Source organism: Drosophila subobscura, chromosome O (assembly GCF_008121235.1).
Source record: "Drosophila subobscura isolate 14011-0131.10 chromosome O, UCBerk_Dsub_1.0, whole genome shotgun sequence".
NCBI lineage: Eukaryota > Metazoa > Arthropoda > Insecta > Diptera > Drosophilidae > Drosophila > Drosophila subobscura.
The window spans coordinates 15,274,959-15,292,204 of NC_048533.1; the positions used below are offsets into that span (position 1 = coordinate 15,274,959).

Below are 17,246 nucleotides of genomic sequence, written 5' to 3' on the forward strand. Positions count from 1 at the left end.
ATTTATCGGTATATTTCTGCGGCCTGGGCAGTGTGACAGTATATTCGAAACTATCGCTCCGTTTTGATCGATATCACCTATATCGATACATCGATAATATCAACAATCATAGTATATACAAATTTATTCGCGTACGAAAAAAATCTTATTTGCCAAAATCAAAAAACCTAAACACCACTATTGCTGAATTTAAAAAACAAGTTCCTGTAAGTCCAAAAACGAGCTTCAACCTTCCCCTCAACTTATCAAATATCTGCGCACCAATACAGACACAGTCCACACAAGCATCCGGGTATTTTGATTGTGACTCACTGGAACAGATTTCCCCCCAAACACTAGACGACGTCGGAGTCGCACCCACTTGTTAAGTCATCAAATCAGTGTGAGATAATCTAGAGAGTATAGAAATGGCTGCTGTGGAGAACGAACCGCGCACCGAGCTCCAGGAGCTGCAGCTGAAGTCAGCTACGGTGGCAGATGAATCACTGGAGAGCACCCGCCGTATGCTGAGTCTTATGGACGAGAGCAAGGAAGCGGGCATTCGTACCCTGGTAGCCCTGGACGATCAGGGCGAGCAGCTGGATCGCATCGAGGAGGGAATGGACCGCATCAACGCTGACATGCGAGAGGCCGAAAAGAATCTCAGCGGCATGGAGAAGTGCTGTGGCATCTGCGTGATCCCCTGGAAGAAGGTGAACATCAAGGATGACGGGGACAACGCCTGGAAGGGCAACGACGATGGCAAAGTGGTGGCCAGTCAGCCCCAAAGAGTGATCGACGAACGCGAGCGCGTTGGCATGGGTGCGCCTGCACAGTCCGGCTATGTGGCACGAATAACCAACGATGCACGCGAGGATGAAATGGACGAGAACCTGGGCCAAGTGAACTCAATGCTGGGCAACTTGCGCAACATGGCCCTGGACATGGGCTCCGAGCTGGAGAATCAAAACAAGCAAGTCGATCGCATCAACGCCAAGGGCGATGCCAACAACGTTCGCATGGACGGCGTAAACAAACGCGCAAACAATCTGCTCAAGAGTTAAATATGCACACACAAAAAACGGACAACGTACTCGTATCTCAAATCAATAATCAAGCCGATAGCCAATGTCTGCGACCCCAATCCCCCGCCCCCAGATTAATTCGACCCCGTCTTCACTTCCACCCCTGAGGGAAGAAAAGCAAATGTTATGGGCACAAAGCTGTGGCAGAGCAGTGGTTGCTAACCCGATATTTATACTATCTATTATATACATATACAAGTAGAAGAAGGAACAACTGGACTATACCATGCAACAAAACCCATCTATACACACTATACAAGCACTCTTTTTGTACAAGCAAAACCCACTGAAGGAACCAATTACTTACGTTCGACTAACTAACTAACTGTAACTACATGTACATTTTTGTGCGGAAAGCAAAACCCCCAATTACTAACTACTGTTACTATTACTATACATGTGTACAAAACAAGCAACCAGAGTCAGTGTTGCAAAGCCCAATTTTACTGAGATTTACCTTATAATGTACTCTGTTTTTTGGTACACTCACTAAACACTTTTTGAGGCATTTTACCGGAACTTGTGGAATGGAAAACCTACACACACACACTATATATACATATATGAAACTGTTGAGATAAATATGAATATGATGTACGTACTATTGATGTATTTATGTAAACCCAAACCCTCGAAATCCCACCATAGGCACAGCATCTGAAGTCACTTGCTCCCCATGTGGAGGAGGATAATGAACAATTTTTAAGGGGTGTTGGTGTGGTGTCATATCGTAGCCAATTTGTTATATGTACATTTATCTAGCCTATGGGATTTTCTGTTTATTGAAATATTTGGTCCAAAACGTTCTATTGAATGAATTACACGAATTGAGATTCGAGCTACGCGGCAATTCCGCGTTTATCAGCTTCATACGATTATAATTATAGTTTAATTAGTTCCCAGCAGCGCCCAGTTTCAACCATATTAGTTTAAGTAAATGGAAATTGTTATTTTGAATTGTCTCAAGAAATGCTGAATTAATTCAAGCTACTTGCTCGTTAGCTACTTGTATGTATTATGAATGTTTGTGTTGTATAACTGATTAGATAAATTATTTTATTGCTTCGTCTATTTGCCACATGGCTTACATTCATAGCTGTTACCATTGCAATTAAAATTGAAATCAAAACTGAGTTTATTGCACTTTACAGAAGATTTGGATTATGATTGCTCATGCCTTTCGAAAATAATTATATGTCGCTATGTAGCTGGTGAAGTTTTCGCCACAATCTTCGGCTGGGGCAAACTCGATTTCCGGCGCTGCCTCCACTGGAATGTACACAATGCTGCCGCGCGTCAACACAATCTCTTTGGGGCCGGCACTGGTGTTCAGCCGCAATGTGCGCGAACCCTCCAGCGTTATGAGTATGGAGCCGTATGGCTGAATTTGCAGCTTATACGTGTCCACGGTATGCTTAATGGCCACATGAATCACCGCAAAGTCGTCCACGGGCGGGACGTACACCTGAACGTGGTCGTCAATGTGATAGGGCAAGAAGAGCTTGCGGCCAGCGTCTGCACCCTCGAAGATCACCGAGGAAATCAGCTGCTCCACATCTTTGTACTTTGGCGTGAGCCCCGCGCGTATCACATTGTCCGAGCAGGCCATGCACTCGACGCAGTCGCCGTCTAGATACGCGTGAATCTCATTGGCACCCAGGTAAATGGCCTGGCCCGGCTGCAAGTGGACCAGATTCAAGAAGAAAAGCGACAGCACGCCCACGTCTCCAGGGAAGTCCGAGTTGACCTTGTTGAACACATCCAGCAGCTTATTGGATTTTAGTTCTGTGGGGAAAGGGTTTACATTAGAATATGCCAGGATTAACCGAACTACACTTACCTTTCTGATTGTTTTTGACTATATCCTTAATGCACTTGGCAACGTCAGCCTCTTCCGACTTCATCAGCTTCTCATAGCACAGTTTGAGAGTCTCGGAATTGGGACTTTGGTGCAGCCTATCCACAGCTTCCTTGCCGATGAGCTTTGACAGGGGCTGGAACTCGTCAATGAAGTCTCGAATGTCCTCGACGGGCTGGAAACCTACTAGAGCCACAAACGGTGTCAAAGCTATGGCCAGCTCTGGCTTGTGATTCGGATCCTTGTAAATCTCTGGCCGTTCCTTGTGCAAGCGCTCGGCCTCGCATTTATTTGGATGAACCTGTATGCTGAGGGCTTTGCTTATGCTCAGCACCTTGAACAGGTACGGCAAGTCCTTTTTCAGCACCCGATCCAAGGTCTCGCCAGTTTCCTTCACCACTGACACTCCACAGATGTGTGTGCCCATCCACATTTCCGCATAGCTCTCCTCCTCATTCAGCCTAAAGTCCGGATCGTTGGCCATGGCCAATTGGGCGACGGCCGAGTGGATGCCCTTGCGTCCCCAATCATAGTTTTTCACCCAACCAGTTAGCTCCATTCTCTCGTTCACTGTGTTTTCCTCCCAATAGCTGCCGCTCAACTAAGGTCAAACCTGAAGGTGATAAGAAAACGAAACACAAACTCGCATGACATTTACTGTGGCTGGGTGGGAGCTCTGACGATTGCTGTGCAGTTCACAGGCGATGTCATATAGCGCAATGAGTAATTACCGGCTTATCAGAAAAGCCCCAAACGATATAAAGCGATATAAAAAACTTGAATTTTAGCCGAAAAAATATATTTTGTTGTTATTGCCTTGCCACATATGTGGAATAAAGAAGGTAAACAAACCTTCTGGCAGCCCATTTATGTAAGAGTTGCCACACTACCGATAAATGTATGTTATCGTTAAATTTATCGAATTTTGATTAAAGATGTAACGTTTTTATTGTTAATAAATCCAATATACACAATTATACAATTTAAGATTTTTATACAGCCCAGTCGTTTATCGTGGATCATTTGGTTTTCGTGGTTTCATCGTCTATTTTGTCTATTACCTGCTTTAAACAGTCCTTTGTTGAAGTCTTTTCCAAATCGCAGATGCGCGTGAGGTCCATCGTTGCAATCTGCTCAATCATTTCTTTGATTTTTTCCTGCTTAATTATAGATTTTACAGACTGTCTTATTCCTGGGCGTCCGCCAGTGGCTCCTGTGGTCTTTGGCGGTAGCTCCGAGGAGTCGTTTTCGATGTCTTTGCCCTTGGCCCGATAGTGCTGCTCGATTATCTGGCGTATCTTCAGTTTTGTGGCCGCTCGCGATGTCCGTGAGGCTTGTCCCAGTGCCAGGTTTCGTAGCTCCTGAAAATTGATCTCCTTAACAGGAACTTCGGGTGCGTCAGCCTCTGAATCAATGCTAGCATTGAGCTCCATCGAGGTCTCTTCCACAGTAGCCACAAGACCGTCATCATCATCCAGTTCGAGAAACCTGTCAAGCTTGGCTTCTGGCACTTTAATTTCTTTGGGTTTCTCCACTATAGGCAGGGGATCTGCCACTACTGGTGTGGGCTCCAGCACTTTTGTCTTTTTAACTTTTGGTTTGATTTTCTCTTTCAGTTTTGGCGGCGTCGTAGTTGCCTTTTTCTTAAGGATTCCAATGCAAGGCTTTGTCTTAACTCGCACCGGCAGCAGTGAACTATACTGTATGCCTATGCTGTTGAAGCAATCGACAAACTCCAAGGTGTCAAAGTCATCCTGCAGCGATGCCCACAGCTCCGTGTTGTGCTTGTTTTTGGCTTCTACCAGCAGATGCGTATATCTGGCTATTTCCGCTTGAGTATAATTCATCGACTCGTCCTTGCTGTAGGTCCACTCATTGCGAATCTCCATGAAGCGGGACACCCCGCTCTGGGCAGCCAAGTTGGCAATGTGCACGGACACATTGGGCGAGGCACTTTCCAGGCGATGCAGTCGAGACAGGGCTGCCCCGCCTGGATAGTTTGTGCCCGAAATGACAAGCAGGAAAACTGTCACAAACACATTTAGCAGGAGATGACCGGCAGAACCCAGAGCCAGGCAGCTATGCCACGACGACTTGGCACTGTTCATCCAACTGGGGGAAGAATAATGAAGATTGTGAAATAAAAGAACTTCTTGGCAAGGGAACAAACTTACATGCGCTGGCAGGCGCAAGCTGCAGCTATGTTCAGCACAGGGAAAACGTATATGATGAAGCGAAGCTCCTTGTGGGGAAGCACAGAGTACAGCAGCACAAATGCCAGCGCTGACAGAGCCAAGGGACGAATTCTGCGCTCCAAGACACAGCCAATCGGTACAAACACTAACGATGCGCCCATTGCCCGAGGCAGGGCCGAGTAGAAGTACCACAGGAACGGCGAGGTGCCCCAGTTTGAGCTCTTATTGAGTACAGTATTGTACCAGAGTACCTCACCCTCGGGCCACAGCAGGCGTCGCCAGAAGAAGGAGTCCACAAGCACTGAGGCGGCCAAAATGCAAACGCCCGCTGGCAAAGCAATCTTCAACAGCCTAAGGATAAAAATGGTAAATGGTCACAAATGTTTAGCTAGGGGATTAATCAACGAACCTATCAATGGACAGTCGTCGCTGCAGCAGGTTAATAGCCAGCAAAATTCCCAAAAACAGAGCCAGCTCTGAACGAAAGACGAGTATGGATATGCCAGAGCAGATAATGAATGGCTTCTGCTGGTCGCGCATCCAAAAGGCAATAGCATAGAGCACTGAAACATTAACAACATTTAGGGAATTGTTCATTGCGGAGGGAAGTTTGAGGCACTTACCTATGGGCAAGGCGAATATGTTTGGCAGAGGACGCGTCATGTAGAACATGAAATGAAACTGGGTTATTGTTATGGCCGTGAACCAGAGACGCACCTCCACTCCATAGATCTTTGTCACTGCCTGACGCAGGTTGTTCCAGGCAACGGAAATGGCTCCAGCCAACACAAGCCGCACTGAAATATAAACGATAATTACAAGAGGCGACACTTGAATGGACAACATGCTTTTACCTACATATTGGGCCCAGAACTTGTTGAGTCTCAGGGTCTCGAAGAGCAGCACAAATGGTGCGGACAGCATTGACACCACCAGCGGGCCAATGAATGTGCGGGGTACCACGCCAGGATACTCATGATGATCATACTGACGGATTAGAGATACAAATGATTGATTGTGAGGAGGAACTAAGCGGCTACTAGGTTCGTTTACCTGCGTGAAATTGCTGCGCAAGTATAAAATGTCATGCATGGCCTGCAAGTTGAAGCTCTCCTCCACTTTGGTGAACGGCGTGTAGACCAGATGGGCAGCCGCCGTCAGAAATACCAGCAAGTCCACGGCCATCTTTGGGTGTTGTTTGTGAGTCAAAAATGCTTGAAAGCTGGAGTCAATATTGGTCCATTACATAATGGCCATATTTGTATTGATATCAATTTATATGTATAAATATTCTTGGACTTCTTATTCTGATGACTCTATCATCAATATCCACTGTACCGGCCGGTGTCGCACACTCTTTGTATTAAATAAACTGCACTTGAACGACTATTCTGTAGGCATCCACAGAGAACCCACATTTAGATACGTATATGGCTTATATGGAATATAATACGTCGTTCCAAAATAAATCGAAATAGATATATATAAATAGAAATCCACTAAATCCACGACCAAAACAACAGGTGACCGCGAAATTATCGATAAAATATACCTTCACAGCCTCGAAAATATACCGAAATATACCGTAAATGTTAAATCATTTTCCTGGATTTTGAAGTTCTATTTAATATTACTAGCTAGTTAGGAGTCTCAGCGATAAAATTGTAATTTTTCCAGATTTATCATTAAATTTTCCACAAGATAGACTAGTTTTAACGACTGGGAATGTTTCCATATTAAGAAATTCCTTGAGGGACATTAGAAAAACATGCATATGAGGGGATGGATACCCTATATTATTGAATATACCGTAAAAATGTAATTTAATAGACGGATGGAATTCATTAAAATTAACAATATAGTCAATTGTAGAGCTCAATTCCGGAGTCAAAATATCCGGAAAAGTATTATAATATGCCTTAAATGGTTACCCTGTCCGTGGTACAGCTGATTGCCATTCACAACGAATTTTTGGTATTTTCGCAAACAAAAACTGCAAACTATACTTATCGATAGCTTGCAAGTTAACTCCATTTTGTTTTTCAAATATTCAAGTCATTCTTTCTTCTTCTTGTCTAGAAACTTCACGGATAAAACTACCAAAATGAAGGACCAAATGGAACTTTTTCACAAAATTAATCTGCAAAAATACGCAGGTTTAGAAGTCAATGATTTGTATGTGATTTACAAGAAACTGCAGATGCAGCTGGAGCTCATCCAGGTGCAGGAAGACTACATCAAAGAGGAGCACCGCAACTTGAAGAAGGAGTTTGTACACGCCCAGGAGGAGGTGAAGCGTATTAAAGCGGTTCCCCTGGTCATAGGCCAGTTTCTGGAGCCCATTGATCAAAACAATGCCATCATAGCCTCTACCACTGGCTCCAACTACTACGTCCGTGTCCTGTCCACCATTGACAGGGAGATGCTCAAGCAGTCGGCATCGGTGGCCCTGCACAAGCAGAGCAACTGTTTGGTTGATTTGGTGCCGCCAGAGGCAGACAGCACCATATCCATGCTATCTGCGGATGAGAAGCCCGATGTGAACTACTCGGACATTGGCGGTCTCGACATGCAGAAACAGGAGATTCGCGAGGCGGTTGAGCTGCCACTCACCCATGCTCAGCTTTATAAGCAAATTGGTTGGTACCCCATAACACAATTTATTCAACAGTTTAACTTACTGGCCAGTTTTTCATTTCAGGCATTGAACCTCCTCGTGGCGTTTTGCTTTACGGTCCGCCGGGATGCGGCAAGACTATGCTGGCCAAGGCTGTGGCCCACCACACAACCGCCAGCTTTATACGTGTTGTTGGCTCGGAGTTTGTGCAGAAATACTTGGGCGAGGGGCCGCGTATGGTGCGTGACCTATTCCGCCTGGCAAAGCAGAATTCGCCGTCAGTTATCTTTATTGATGAAATCGATGCCATAGCCACGAAGCGCTTTGACGCCCAAACTGGCGCAGATCGCGAGGTTCAGCGCATTTTGCTGGAGCTGCTCAACCAAATGGACGGGTTCGATGAAACATCCAACATCAAGGTGATTATGGCCACCAATCGCGCTGACACTCTGGATCCGGCTCTGCTCCGACCGGGACGCATGGACCGTAAAATTGAGTTTCCCTTGCCGGATCGTCGCCAGAAGCGTTTGGTCTTCACGACCATAACCGCAAAAATGAATCTGGGGGAGGACGTTGAATTGGAGGACATGATAGCACGTCCCGACAAGATATCCAATGCCGACATTAATGCCATTTGCCAGGAGGCGGGCATGCATGCCGTTCGTGAGAATCGCTACGTCGTCAATGCAAAGGATTTTGAGAAAGGCTACAAAGCCAGCGTGCGCAAGGATGAGGCCCAGCATGAGTTCTACAATTAAAAAACAAACGTATTAATATTAAATATAAATATATATGTATAACCATTCCTGCGGGTTGTCTGTGGCGCGGCATTTGCGATGTGTCTATCGATAGCAGCAATATTGGCGGGTGTGGGTGTGCACGCAACAATTGAATGGCAGATCAGCTGTTCTGTTTTTTCAAAATTGTGCGAATTTTGTTTTGCCGGCTCGAATTAATGGCATTTGCAATTGTTGGCGGCCAAAATGATGCACTTAGAGAGGTATGTGACGCGCATAAAGCCGGCCATCGAAGGCTTTATAAACGACCCTAGGAAAGACACGTTGTCGCTGGTGGAAAAGGAAATCGAGGGATTCAACTTTGGGGAAATGCGCATATACCAGGTTCAGACTGTGGTGCCCCTGGTGGTCAAGCTGAATGATCTTACAGGGTAAGTGGCGCGACAGCTCCGAAACGTTGCCACAACCTCTACTCTACTATTTGCCACAGGGAGAGCCAGGAGTTGCGCACCGGCCTGATGAACTGCCTGAGGAGCATAGTCTCGCACACGTACCTGTCTGATGAGAAGGGGCTGCGCTCAATATTGGTCGTGGTGCTGCAGCAGATACGAGACTCTAAGGCAGCCGCGATGCGGCCAAATCTCTCTGAGGAAATAAAGCTGGCCGCAGTGCTGTGCATACAAGAGGCACTTGCTCGATGCACAACGGATGTGCTTGAGGCATTCTATACCAATGAGACGGTGGTGGTCATTGGCCAGATATTGCTCACACTGCTAGAGATTATTGAGCATGAGAAATATCGCAAGCTGATTCAGTCTGCGCTGCAATGCCTGATGGTTCTCTTCTACGTCCACAACGAATCGGATCGTTCCGATGTGGTGCTGCGCAGCCAGGTGGCAAACACAATATTCATTTTTCTTCCCAAGGTTCTTATTGTGCTGTTTAAAACATCTTTGAAGGACGAAAAGGTCGGCGAGACCATTAAATCGGTAAGTCTGCGCTGCCTTTAAAAAACAAACTGATATTTAATTGGCTTCTCTTAGATGTCTGTTCAGGCCTTGGGCCGAATCATCTGCATCATGTTCGAAGAGACCACCGAAGAGTTCAAAAAACTGCGCTACGACGTAGATGCCTTCCGAAATCTGTTCAACAACTCCAAGGACAGTCCGGCTGAGGCCTGCGAGTACAACTATTTCGGCAACAAGAGCTCCACGGCCGAGGAGAAAGAGGAGCGCTTGCATCAAATGCAAAAGGATCGGCGCTCACTCTCCTGGGTGATGGCCACTTCGCGACGCATTCGACCTATCCTTGTGGAGACCAGCATCCTGCGTGCCCACACGTCTCTCAGCGTGCGCAGCACCTACGCTGAGATGTGCTGCCTACTCCTCACAGACTGTGCCCACAATCTGAGAAGCAACTTTATCCATATATTGGAGAGCGTGTTGGCCCTTTCCGAGGACGCCGATCGCAAGATTTCCCAGCTGTGTAAGGACACCCTTTTGCGGCTGCAGCAGCAGCCCAACAGCCAGCATATATTCGATGAGAATGCCGAGCTACTGCTCGATGCCCACCTCAACAAATGGCCACGCATCCTGCATCGCTGCGAAGACAACGAGCAATTCGCGGAGCTGCTTTTCCTGAAGGGATTCCTGCGCAACGTCAATGCGGAAAAGCTGCAGCTGTTTTTCCTCGTACCCAAGAACCTGGAAATGTTTGTGACATGTCTGCTGACGGCGCTCGATCTGCGTACAACCCGCGACCTTTTAAACGAGGAGTACTCACTGCGTCGCATCCAGGACGGAAAATCCAAAGAGCTGGCTGCCGAATTTGTAAAGTTGCCTTGGCGTCAGTTCAAGCATGTCAGCTCGAAGCGCACGGAGGATATTCTATCGGATATTGCAGCGTTGCTGGGTGCTGAGCCGGCCATAAATCGAATCATCTTCGACTACTGCCAGGATTTAATTCTGCAGCGATCTTCGGCAATGAATGAGTCGATTCTACTCTTAACAATGATGGTGTCGCCGCAGGCAAAGACGGCACGTGAGAGTCGTTTAGTTCTGGCTGAACTTTTGCTTGAGCAACTCCTTCGCGACGAGCACTGGAGCTTGGCACTGCAGCCGGATTCGGCGTGGCGCCTCAAGGTTGACAAGGTAGGTACCAAGGTGAAGCATTTATACTGAGAAAATCAATCACAATTTGATTATTTCAGCCCACACAATGGTTTGAGGACCGCACGCCTGGTCTCTACTCGTCGGCGGTCGAGGTGCGCACACAAGACTGTGATTCGGATGACGAGCAGACCGAGGTTGTGCACAGTCGTGTGAGCATTGCGGATGCCCAGTTTAATGTGCTGCACACGTGCCTGATCCTTGACGCTGTGGGGCATTGCGCCAAGTTCATTGGCGACACCTTCGATCGCCACATATTCCTGAGTCTGCACAGAGTGCTGCTGAAGTTGGCCAGCAGCAATACAATCGTTCACCATGCCGCCACATTTGCCTTTGTGTCCATGCAGCTGGCACTTAAGTACGCAGAGCCGTCGCACTTTATCGAGTGCTCCACGGACTATATCACCTTTCATTTAAATTCCCTGCTCAAGAGGGTGAGTAAACGGTGGAAAATCCCCTTGAAATGCATGTAATTTGTGAAATTTCTAGTCACCCGAGAGCACCGCCGCTGTGGACATTCTTACCGTGGTCTTACAGTACAGCAGCAGAGGCAGCGTGCCTCATCTGGACAGCATATTTCAGACCATACGCGAGGAGTGTTCCAAGTCACATCAGACGTCCAATGTTCAGTCTTATCTGCGCGTTTTTAATGCATTCCTAAAGCATGTAACCCACTGGCATGGCGACACAACGGCGGAGATCAATGCCGAGCAGCTACCCATGCAGGTGGATGAGGATCAGAGCGTCTTGAGCACTTGGCTTCATGTGCTCGAAAAGCCACAGCTCTTACAAGATGAAAGCGCCGACATCAACATGGACGAACCGGTGGCGGAGGAGTCGCCGGAATCCGATGCAGAACCGGAGCCAATGAAGCCTGTTCTGCCGCGACATATTGAAATCATAAAGGATATTCTGGGACAAGTCATTAAGTTTGTCTCGACTGCTGAGCAGTCGCAACAGATTGTCGCGCTTGAATGTTTTGCCAGTGGTGTGCCTCTACTAGCAGACTATGAGAATGAACTCCTGCCACTGGTGCATCTGATTTGGCGGCCGCTCGTGGAGAAGTTTCGCCAAACGGATGCCCTGGTGCTGAACCGTTGCTTCACATTGTTGCGTCTGCTGGGCATTCATGCAAAGGACTTTATAGCGAAACGAAGTCTCAGGTGAGCAACAAACTTGCAGGCCTCCCATGATGATCAATCATTAAAATGTTTCATTCTCTTGTTAGCGATGTCATACCACAACTGAAGCAGTTCCTCAAGGTGGCCAGTGTGCACAGCAGGAGCGAAACGCAGCTGGCCCAAACTCAGGAGTACAAGCTGCAGCTGCTGTTGCTGAAGAGCTTGGGGGATCTTATACTAGGCTTACAGCTGGAAGGACGCCATCTGCACGAACTGCTGTCCACTGTGTCGCTCTATTTGTCCCAGGCCCAGCCCGCAGAGCTGCAGACATTGGCGCGAGAGTTTTTCCTGCAGCTGACTGGCTATAATGGACCCTTTGTGTATGTAACGCTGCTCCAGCGGGCGCATCTGAAGGACAGCAAGACAAATGTCAGCCAAATCTTTGGCTCCATGGGCTTTAGCATAGCCACCACCTGAGCAGATTTAGCGATAATAAAGAACAGATCGTTTAATGTATTTTCACAATTGCTCTATTCTGTATTCTGTTCACTCGATTAACATTACAGGCTAGGCTTTAATGCTAAGTGTCTTTTAATGCATTGTTTTTTCGGATACATATTTGTTGATACACATTTAGTTATGGTAAGAATATTCTTGGATTATTGATTGATCCTCATCACAAGCGCAAGGAGGAGGAAAATATCGAAAAAGATTTTAATTGGAGGTTTCTCACTAGCTTGAATATGTTTTATTAAAGTGACTTTTTATAATAAAAACAAGGCAAGGAAGGATAAAAAAAGACAAAAATAATTTATACACAGTTGCTGAAGGAGGGAGGAGAAGGAGTAGCGACAAACCGAATTGAATTGAAATCGAATTTCATATATAGTATGTGTGTGTGTGTGTGTATATTTATGTATGTGTATGCATATGTATATGTATATACTGTACTGGGATTTTGGTGGCCAATGACTAAATGCTATGCATGAACAAACATTACATTTCCATTCATTTAATTTCCTTCTCAACTTACACTCGTATGTGCAACCGCAGATGCTTGGCACCGATAAAACTTAGCATCCGACTTCTAAAGCCACTAAACACTATAACATCCTCGATCTGTATCTGCATCTGTATCTGTATCAAATATAGCTGAATTTTATAAAATGATTGCTGTTCTTTTTGTTTCTGTATTTGTGATCCTTTTCTTCCCTCATTGACTCGCAATACTCGTCGCACCTTAAGTAGTGAAGCAGCTAGTCACAGTGTGTAGTGTGGTGTGTGTGTGTGCATAAAAGTCTATTGAGCATATCCAGAATCCTCTTTGCATCCACTATCTATCTGAATTTTCTTTGTTCGTTGACTGCTCTGCGGTTGTGTGGGTTCTCAAGCTGTTTGTTTGTTGTGGGTTTGTATGTGTTTAGCTATTGAAGTTAATTGGAAACTGATTTGACTTCTATGACTACGCCAACCAGTTCATTAGGCTGTTGGCATATGCCATCGGCTTGACATCGGGATGTGGCTAAAACAAACGAAAATATTGTTAAGCAAATGATTGTTTACTACGTTAAGTGCATTGCTTACCACAGCCTCGAATGATTTGTAATTTGGTTTCAAGTCGTTACCCGTAATGGTAATAAATGCGCCCATATTGCCCATAGTATCACTAAAAATAGAAACATCAGCATTTAGTCTGCGTTTAGGACAAAGCCTATTCCATAGTTTACTCACCAATAGTTCGGGGCAGAGAAGACAGTGATGCATTGTCCGTTGTGGGCCACCTCGTAGCCCATATCCTTGACTTCGTGGCTGCGTATAATGTAGTCCAAGTTATTGAGCTTACAGAATGATTCAGTTATGTCCGGTCCAAACTGTATGCCAACACCGCGCTTGGACGGCCCACGGCCCATCCATTGCTGCGGATCGGACCACAGCAGTTCGCACATGAGTCCCTCCTCGGGTGGCTGACAGTTCCGTTCGATTCTCCTGATGTTGTCCAGTGTGACATTATCCGAGGAAAACAGACCGCCGTGCATTACCAGTATCTTCTGATTGATGCAGTGGCACAGTGGCAGCCAGTTGAACACTTGCGTGAATATGTCCGCCATGGTGCTGGTGTATTTAGCTGTTACCTCGCCAGTGAATCCGTACATTTGGTTCATGTTGATACTCTCATGGTTACCTGCAACCCAAATGTCATCGATCAGGGGACTAAATTGTCGTTCCGAGTAGTTTTTAACTTACCGCGGGACAAGAAGAAGTGATTGGGATACAGCAGCTTGAAGCCAAACAACGTGAATATGCATTCCACGGAGAAGGAGCCTCTGTCCACAAAGTCTCCATTGAACAAATAGGGATTCTTCTCGGATGGCAGTCCATTTATTTCGAAGATGTTCATCAGATCATAGAACTGGCCGTGAATGTCACCGCAAATCGTAAACTTCTCCTCATCCTGCACAGTGATGTCCACCAGAGAGGGCTGGGCACGCATGTATGTATCAATTTCGCAGAGTATCTAAAACAAATAGCAGGATTATAGGAAAGTTTGACATGTGCCTTGGCTTAAGCCTGCTCACTTTGTAGGCAAATTTGCGATGCAATCGCTTTTGTCCCTTGTAATGCTCCATCAGATCCTTCATAAACTGCAGCGTTACCTTTCCATCCTCCAGCTGTGGTCCATTGTAGTCATCCTCAATATCTGGAATACCCATACATACGTTATGCACAAGCTACATTAGATTAATGGTGTGTCCACCACATACTTATGTTTTCCATGTCCCTGTACATCTCTGCGAGCGTTTTCTCAGGCTTGTCCACTGCAATGGCTCGCTCGAAGGCACGCATTTTCACAATTTTCGTGCACTCGGTGAATTTGAGCTTGGCATCCTTATCATTGGGCCTGCACTTGGCTACCTGTGAATACGTATATTAAGTGTTGAGCTCTGCTGGCGGGGGGTTTACTTACAAATTCAAAGTCGCACAGCGCCTGCTTGAACTTTCCCAGCGACATGTGGGCCGCTGCACGGCGGTAGTAGCCCTTCAAGTAGCCGGGATCTGCCTTCACCGCCGACACACCGTCCTGCAGGGCATAGCCAAAGCTCTCCTGGCGCAGATGTGCTAACGATCGGTTGGCATAATATATCGCGCTGTTGGGATACAGGTCTATGGCTTTGGTATACATGTCGATGGCTTTTGTAAATTCCTTGGCTGTTGGCAAGTAGGGAAATCGAAGGGAACTGGGTCAGTGACAATACTAATTATACTCTCATGATGCTGGCTGATTGGTGCTTCATGCTTGGTGCTTGTGGGACGACTTGTCTTGTAAATTATCGCACAGCACAGTGATAGTTTTTGTTCCTGTTTTAAGGTTAGGTTGAGAAAGGTATTCGGAATGTATGGTTTTGCAACGCATATGGACGTCCATGCACTCTGCAATCTGGGAATGGCATGGTCTATGTTATAAACTGGAGTGTGTGCCACTTACTTTTGAGCAAATCATTTCCCTGATTTTTGTACTGCTCGGCCGCGGCAAAATCTTGATCATTTTTTGGGCCGCCCTCATCTGAGGCCGTTTCTGGTTCCTTGCCACCCGCAATCTCCGCGTTAACTGCACCCGGCTGTTTCTGGTGGCTCTCGCCAGCCGTTTTCTCTATTTCTAGCTTGGACGAAGACATATCTTTTGTTGCAGTAAGCGATTTTCCAAAAGTTATTTACTGTCTGAAAATGTTCTAGAGTTGGCAAACGACAGGTTGAACAGCGCTAGTGCTATGCAACACAGCACTAATCTTATCGATATGAAATTCTCTACCAGACGCACGCAATAATCTAATCAGTAATGCGTATTCTAACGGCTGAGCGTTTGAATTAATCTCGTAATTAATGTCTACTTTGTCAATTTCGCTATTTAATGCTTATTTGAGAAGTCTCAGTACAGGTGCATCACGTCGATAACGATACCGAGCAAACAGCTGATCTGAGTCAGTCGGGATTTGATACAAAGCGGAGCTGTGAGAAAACTTAGAAACGGAAACGGGTTTTATTGTTGGTATAGAAACTTTGGCGGAGAGCAGCGCTCACTGTGTAGAGAGTGTGGCATTGCAGTGGCAAGCAGCACCAAAATCAGTACCCAGCACAATTCAATCCAGCGCATCGTTGCAATCAATTGAAAATTATCAAGCCCGTGAGTGTGAGCGAGTGCGAGTGCGGGGGTGCAATATCGTGGGAAACAGAGAGAGAGCAAATCAACCGTAAGAGATGTCCATGAGCAATCTGTCCGTAGACGGGGAATTCCGTTACGTTATCCAGTGGTTTCACGAGTGGAGCGAGATGCAGCGCGACGACTTTGCGTATGTGTTTGTGGAATACCTAACCAGAGGCTCCAGCGCGGACGTGGGCGGTGTTCATGTGAATGGCATTGTAGACGCCCTGGCAACCGCAGGCGTGCAGGACAAGCCCATGAGCTTGTTCCAGTGCCGTGTAAGTATTAGAAAGTTCCCTAGCCCCGACGCTTGAAGCCCACTAACTGTGCATTGTCAACAGATTAAGCTGTTTCGTGAATGGAGCCCAAAGTGGCCGATCGAGTTCAAATGCCAGCTGCAGGAAAAGATCAACGAAATCGACTCGAAAGTAGGGGAAAAGATCATCAATGAGCTGAAGGGGCACCATGGCGGCGTGCACAATGGTGACGTAGCCGTTCATTTAAATGAAAATGGAGCAGCAGCGGGCGAAGACATTGAACTGGAGCAGCCAGCTGCTGTCGCAGATGCTGTGCCAACTGCGGCTCCAGCAGCAGATGTGCCGCAGCCCGAGATCCCAGCCCCCAGCCAGGCGGTGGAGGTAGAAGCAGATAATGATAACCATTTAGCAGCGGTATTGCGTCAAGAAACGCCAGTTGATGACGACGACGAGGACGACAAAGACAATGACGAGCAGCGTGCGTCTGCTGGTGACGATTGCAATGCTGATGTAAATGGCCCGTATTTATCGGCTGCGGTGACAACCATTGCGGTGAATACATCGCCCTCGACGTCTCCATCGCCATCGCCCCAGCCGAGCGTCGAACCTGTAGAACAGGTCGAGAATAACGTTACAGTCTCGGTAGCCTCTGCCGAGGTGGTACCCCCGGTGGCATAGATGCACAGAGTGGCTTGTGCCCGAGACAAACCAGAACGAACAATGTGAACGAAGAAGGCCTAATGAGTAGTTAAGTACTTTAGTCGCATGTGTCACCGTCAGCACCATCAACACGACATTCCATTCAGCAAAATGCATTTCTAGTTATGTAAGTTGTGCCGCTTTGGGCCTCTATGAGATAAGCAAAACTAATCCGAACATCTACTGTTCTAAAGCACAAGCTAACCACGACTCTGGGGTCATAAAACCCTGATCCAACATTCCATTTCTGTATTTTTGTGCGTACTTTCTCATCTACTATTCTAAGCGCATCATCAACTGTAAGCTAAAACACATATAAAATACACGAGAAA

General features: G+C 46.6%; 7 protein-coding genes across 8 annotated transcripts; 4 read left to right on the forward strand and 3 right to left on the reverse strand.

The window, feature by feature from the left end:
• The first annotated feature begins 68 nt into the window (after positions 1 to 68).
• LOC117896961 (synaptosomal-associated protein 25) lies at positions 69 to 1,848 on the forward strand. Its single transcript, XM_034805506.1, has 2 exons — positions 69 to 206; positions 270 to 1,848. Exon 2 carries the CDS (start codon positions 408 to 410, stop codon positions 1,041 to 1,043), a length of 636 nt encoding a protein of 211 aa, XP_034661397.1. The 5' UTR covers positions 69 to 206; positions 270 to 407; the 3' UTR covers positions 1,044 to 1,848.
• A 330-nt stretch (positions 1,849 to 2,178) lies between these two features.
• On the reverse strand, positions 2,179 to 3,711 carry LOC117896960 (mannose-6-phosphate isomerase). The gene is made up of 3 exons (XM_034805505.1): positions 3,653 to 3,711; positions 2,905 to 3,533; positions 2,179 to 2,849 (listed from the first exon to the last, which is right to left on the reverse strand). The coding sequence occupies exons 2-3, from the start codon at positions 3,479 to 3,481 to the stop codon at positions 2,236 to 2,238; spliced, it is 1,191 nt and encodes a 396-aa protein (XP_034661396.1). The 5' UTR covers positions 3,482 to 3,533; positions 3,653 to 3,711; the 3' UTR covers positions 2,179 to 2,235.
• A 208-nt stretch (positions 3,712 to 3,919) lies between these two features.
• Positions 3,920 to 6,634, reverse strand: LOC117897595 (probable Dol-P-Man:Man(7)GlcNAc(2)-PP-Dol alpha-1,6-mannosyltransferase). Of its 2 annotated transcripts, XM_034806550.1 has the most exons (6): positions 6,171 to 6,634; positions 5,972 to 6,104; positions 5,741 to 5,914; positions 5,527 to 5,680; positions 5,097 to 5,468; positions 3,920 to 5,034 (listed from the first exon to the last, which is right to left on the reverse strand). In XM_034806550.1, exons 1-6 carry the CDS (start codon positions 6,300 to 6,302, stop codon positions 3,942 to 3,944), a joined length of 2,058 nt encoding a protein of 685 aa, XP_034662441.1. In that variant the 5' UTR covers positions 6,303 to 6,634; the 3' UTR covers positions 3,920 to 3,941. The 2 variants fall into 2 exon arrangements, with proteins under 2 accessions (XP_034662441.1, XP_034662442.1); XM_034806551.1 differs by lacking the exon at positions 6,171 to 6,634 and having other exon boundaries at positions 5,976 to 6,100.
• Positions 6,635 to 7,175: 541 nt separating this feature from the next.
• Positions 7,176 to 8,527, forward strand: LOC117898171 (26S proteasome regulatory subunit 6B). The gene is made up of 2 exons (XM_034807380.1): positions 7,176 to 7,756; positions 7,819 to 8,527. The coding sequence occupies exons 1-2, from the start codon at positions 7,222 to 7,224 to the stop codon at positions 8,490 to 8,492; spliced, it is 1,209 nt and encodes a 402-aa protein (XP_034663271.1). The 5' UTR covers positions 7,176 to 7,221; the 3' UTR covers positions 8,493 to 8,527.
• A 96-nt stretch (positions 8,528 to 8,623) lies between these two features.
• On the forward strand, positions 8,624 to 12,544 carry LOC117896141. The gene is made up of 6 exons (XM_034804213.1): positions 8,624 to 8,902; positions 8,962 to 9,460; positions 9,515 to 10,621; positions 10,681 to 11,073; positions 11,129 to 11,802; positions 11,868 to 12,544. The coding sequence occupies exons 1-6, from the start codon at positions 8,718 to 8,720 to the stop codon at positions 12,235 to 12,237; spliced, it is 3,228 nt and encodes a 1,075-aa protein (XP_034660104.1). The 5' UTR covers positions 8,624 to 8,717; the 3' UTR covers positions 12,238 to 12,544.
• Positions 12,334 to 15,501, reverse strand: LOC117896142 (serine/threonine-protein phosphatase 5). Its single transcript, XM_034804214.1, has 8 exons — positions 15,245 to 15,501; positions 14,726 to 14,967; positions 14,523 to 14,673; positions 14,337 to 14,458; positions 14,005 to 14,275; positions 13,492 to 13,942; positions 13,345 to 13,426; positions 12,334 to 13,282 (listed from the first exon to the last, which is right to left on the reverse strand). The coding sequence occupies exons 1-8, from the start codon at positions 15,432 to 15,434 to the stop codon at positions 13,223 to 13,225; spliced, it is 1,569 nt and encodes a 522-aa protein (XP_034660105.1). The 5' UTR covers positions 15,435 to 15,501; the 3' UTR covers positions 12,334 to 13,222.
• Positions 15,502 to 15,739: 238 nt separating this feature from the next.
• LOC117896143 lies at positions 15,740 to 17,158 on the forward strand. The gene is made up of 2 exons (XM_034804215.1): positions 15,740 to 16,236; positions 16,300 to 17,158. Exons 1-2 carry the CDS (start codon positions 16,015 to 16,017, stop codon positions 16,891 to 16,893), a joined length of 816 nt encoding a protein of 271 aa, XP_034660106.1. The 5' UTR covers positions 15,740 to 16,014; the 3' UTR covers positions 16,894 to 17,158.
• Positions 17,159 to 17,246: the final 88 nt, after the last annotated feature.

Bases quoted from the DNA above. Each gene is read 5' to 3' on its own strand.
- LOC117896142 (XM_034804214.1), bottom strand. From the start codon at position 15,434: ATGTCTTCGTCCAAGCTAGAAATAGAGAAAACGGCTGGCGAGAGCCAC. The intron at 14,968-15,244 runs GTAAGTGGCACA...ACTTGCCAACAG, and splicing joins GGGAAATGATTTGCTCAAAA to CCAAGGAATTTACAAAAGCC. The intron at 14,276-14,336 runs GTGAGCAGGCTT...TATTTGTTTTAG, and splicing joins ATCGCAAATTTGCCTACAAA to ATACTCTGCGAAATTGATAC.
- LOC117897595 (XM_034806550.1), bottom strand. From the start codon at position 6,302: ATGGCCGTGGACTTGCTGGTATTTCTGACGGCGGCTGCCCATCTGGTC. The intron at 6,105-6,170 runs GTAAACGAACCT...CTAATCCGTCAG, and splicing joins TGCGCAGCAATTTCACGCAG to TATGATCATCATGAGTATCC. The intron at 5,469-5,526 runs GTTCGTTGATTA...TTTTATCCTTAG, and splicing joins CGACGACTGTCCATTGATAG to GCTGTTGAAGATTGCTTTGC.
- LOC117898171 (XM_034807380.1), top strand. From the start codon at position 7,222: ATGAAGGACCAAATGGAACTTTTTCACAAAATTAATCTGCAAAAATAC. The intron at 7,757-7,818 runs GTTGGTACCCCA...TTTTCATTTCAG, and splicing joins TCAGCTTTATAAGCAAATTG to GCATTGAACCTCCTCGTGGC.
- LOC117896141 (XM_034804213.1), top strand. From the start codon at position 8,718: ATGATGCACTTAGAGAGGTATGTGACGCGCATAAAGCCGGCCATCGAA. The intron at 11,074-11,128 runs GTGAGTAAACGG...TGAAATTTCTAG, and splicing joins TAAATTCCCTGCTCAAGAGG to TCACCCGAGAGCACCGCCGC. The intron at 11,803-11,867 runs GTGAGCAACAAA...TTCTCTTGTTAG, and splicing joins ATAGCGAAACGAAGTCTCAG to CGATGTCATACCACAACTGA.
- LOC117896143 (XM_034804215.1), top strand. From the start codon at position 16,015: ATGTCCATGAGCAATCTGTCCGTAGACGGGGAATTCCGTTACGTTATC. The intron at 16,237-16,299 runs GTAAGTATTAGA...CATTGTCAACAG, and splicing joins TGAGCTTGTTCCAGTGCCGT to ATTAAGCTGTTTCGTGAATG.
- LOC117896960 (XM_034805505.1), bottom strand. From the start codon at position 3,481: ATGGAGCTAACTGGTTGGGTGAAAAACTATGATTGGGGACGCAAGGGC. The intron at 2,850-2,904 runs GTAAGTGTAGTT...CTTTCCCCACAG, and splicing joins AGTCAAAAACAATCAGAAAG to AACTAAAATCCAATAAGCTG.
- LOC117896961 (XM_034805506.1), top strand. From the start codon at position 408: ATGGCTGCTGTGGAGAACGAACCGCGCACCGAGCTCCAGGAGCTGCAG.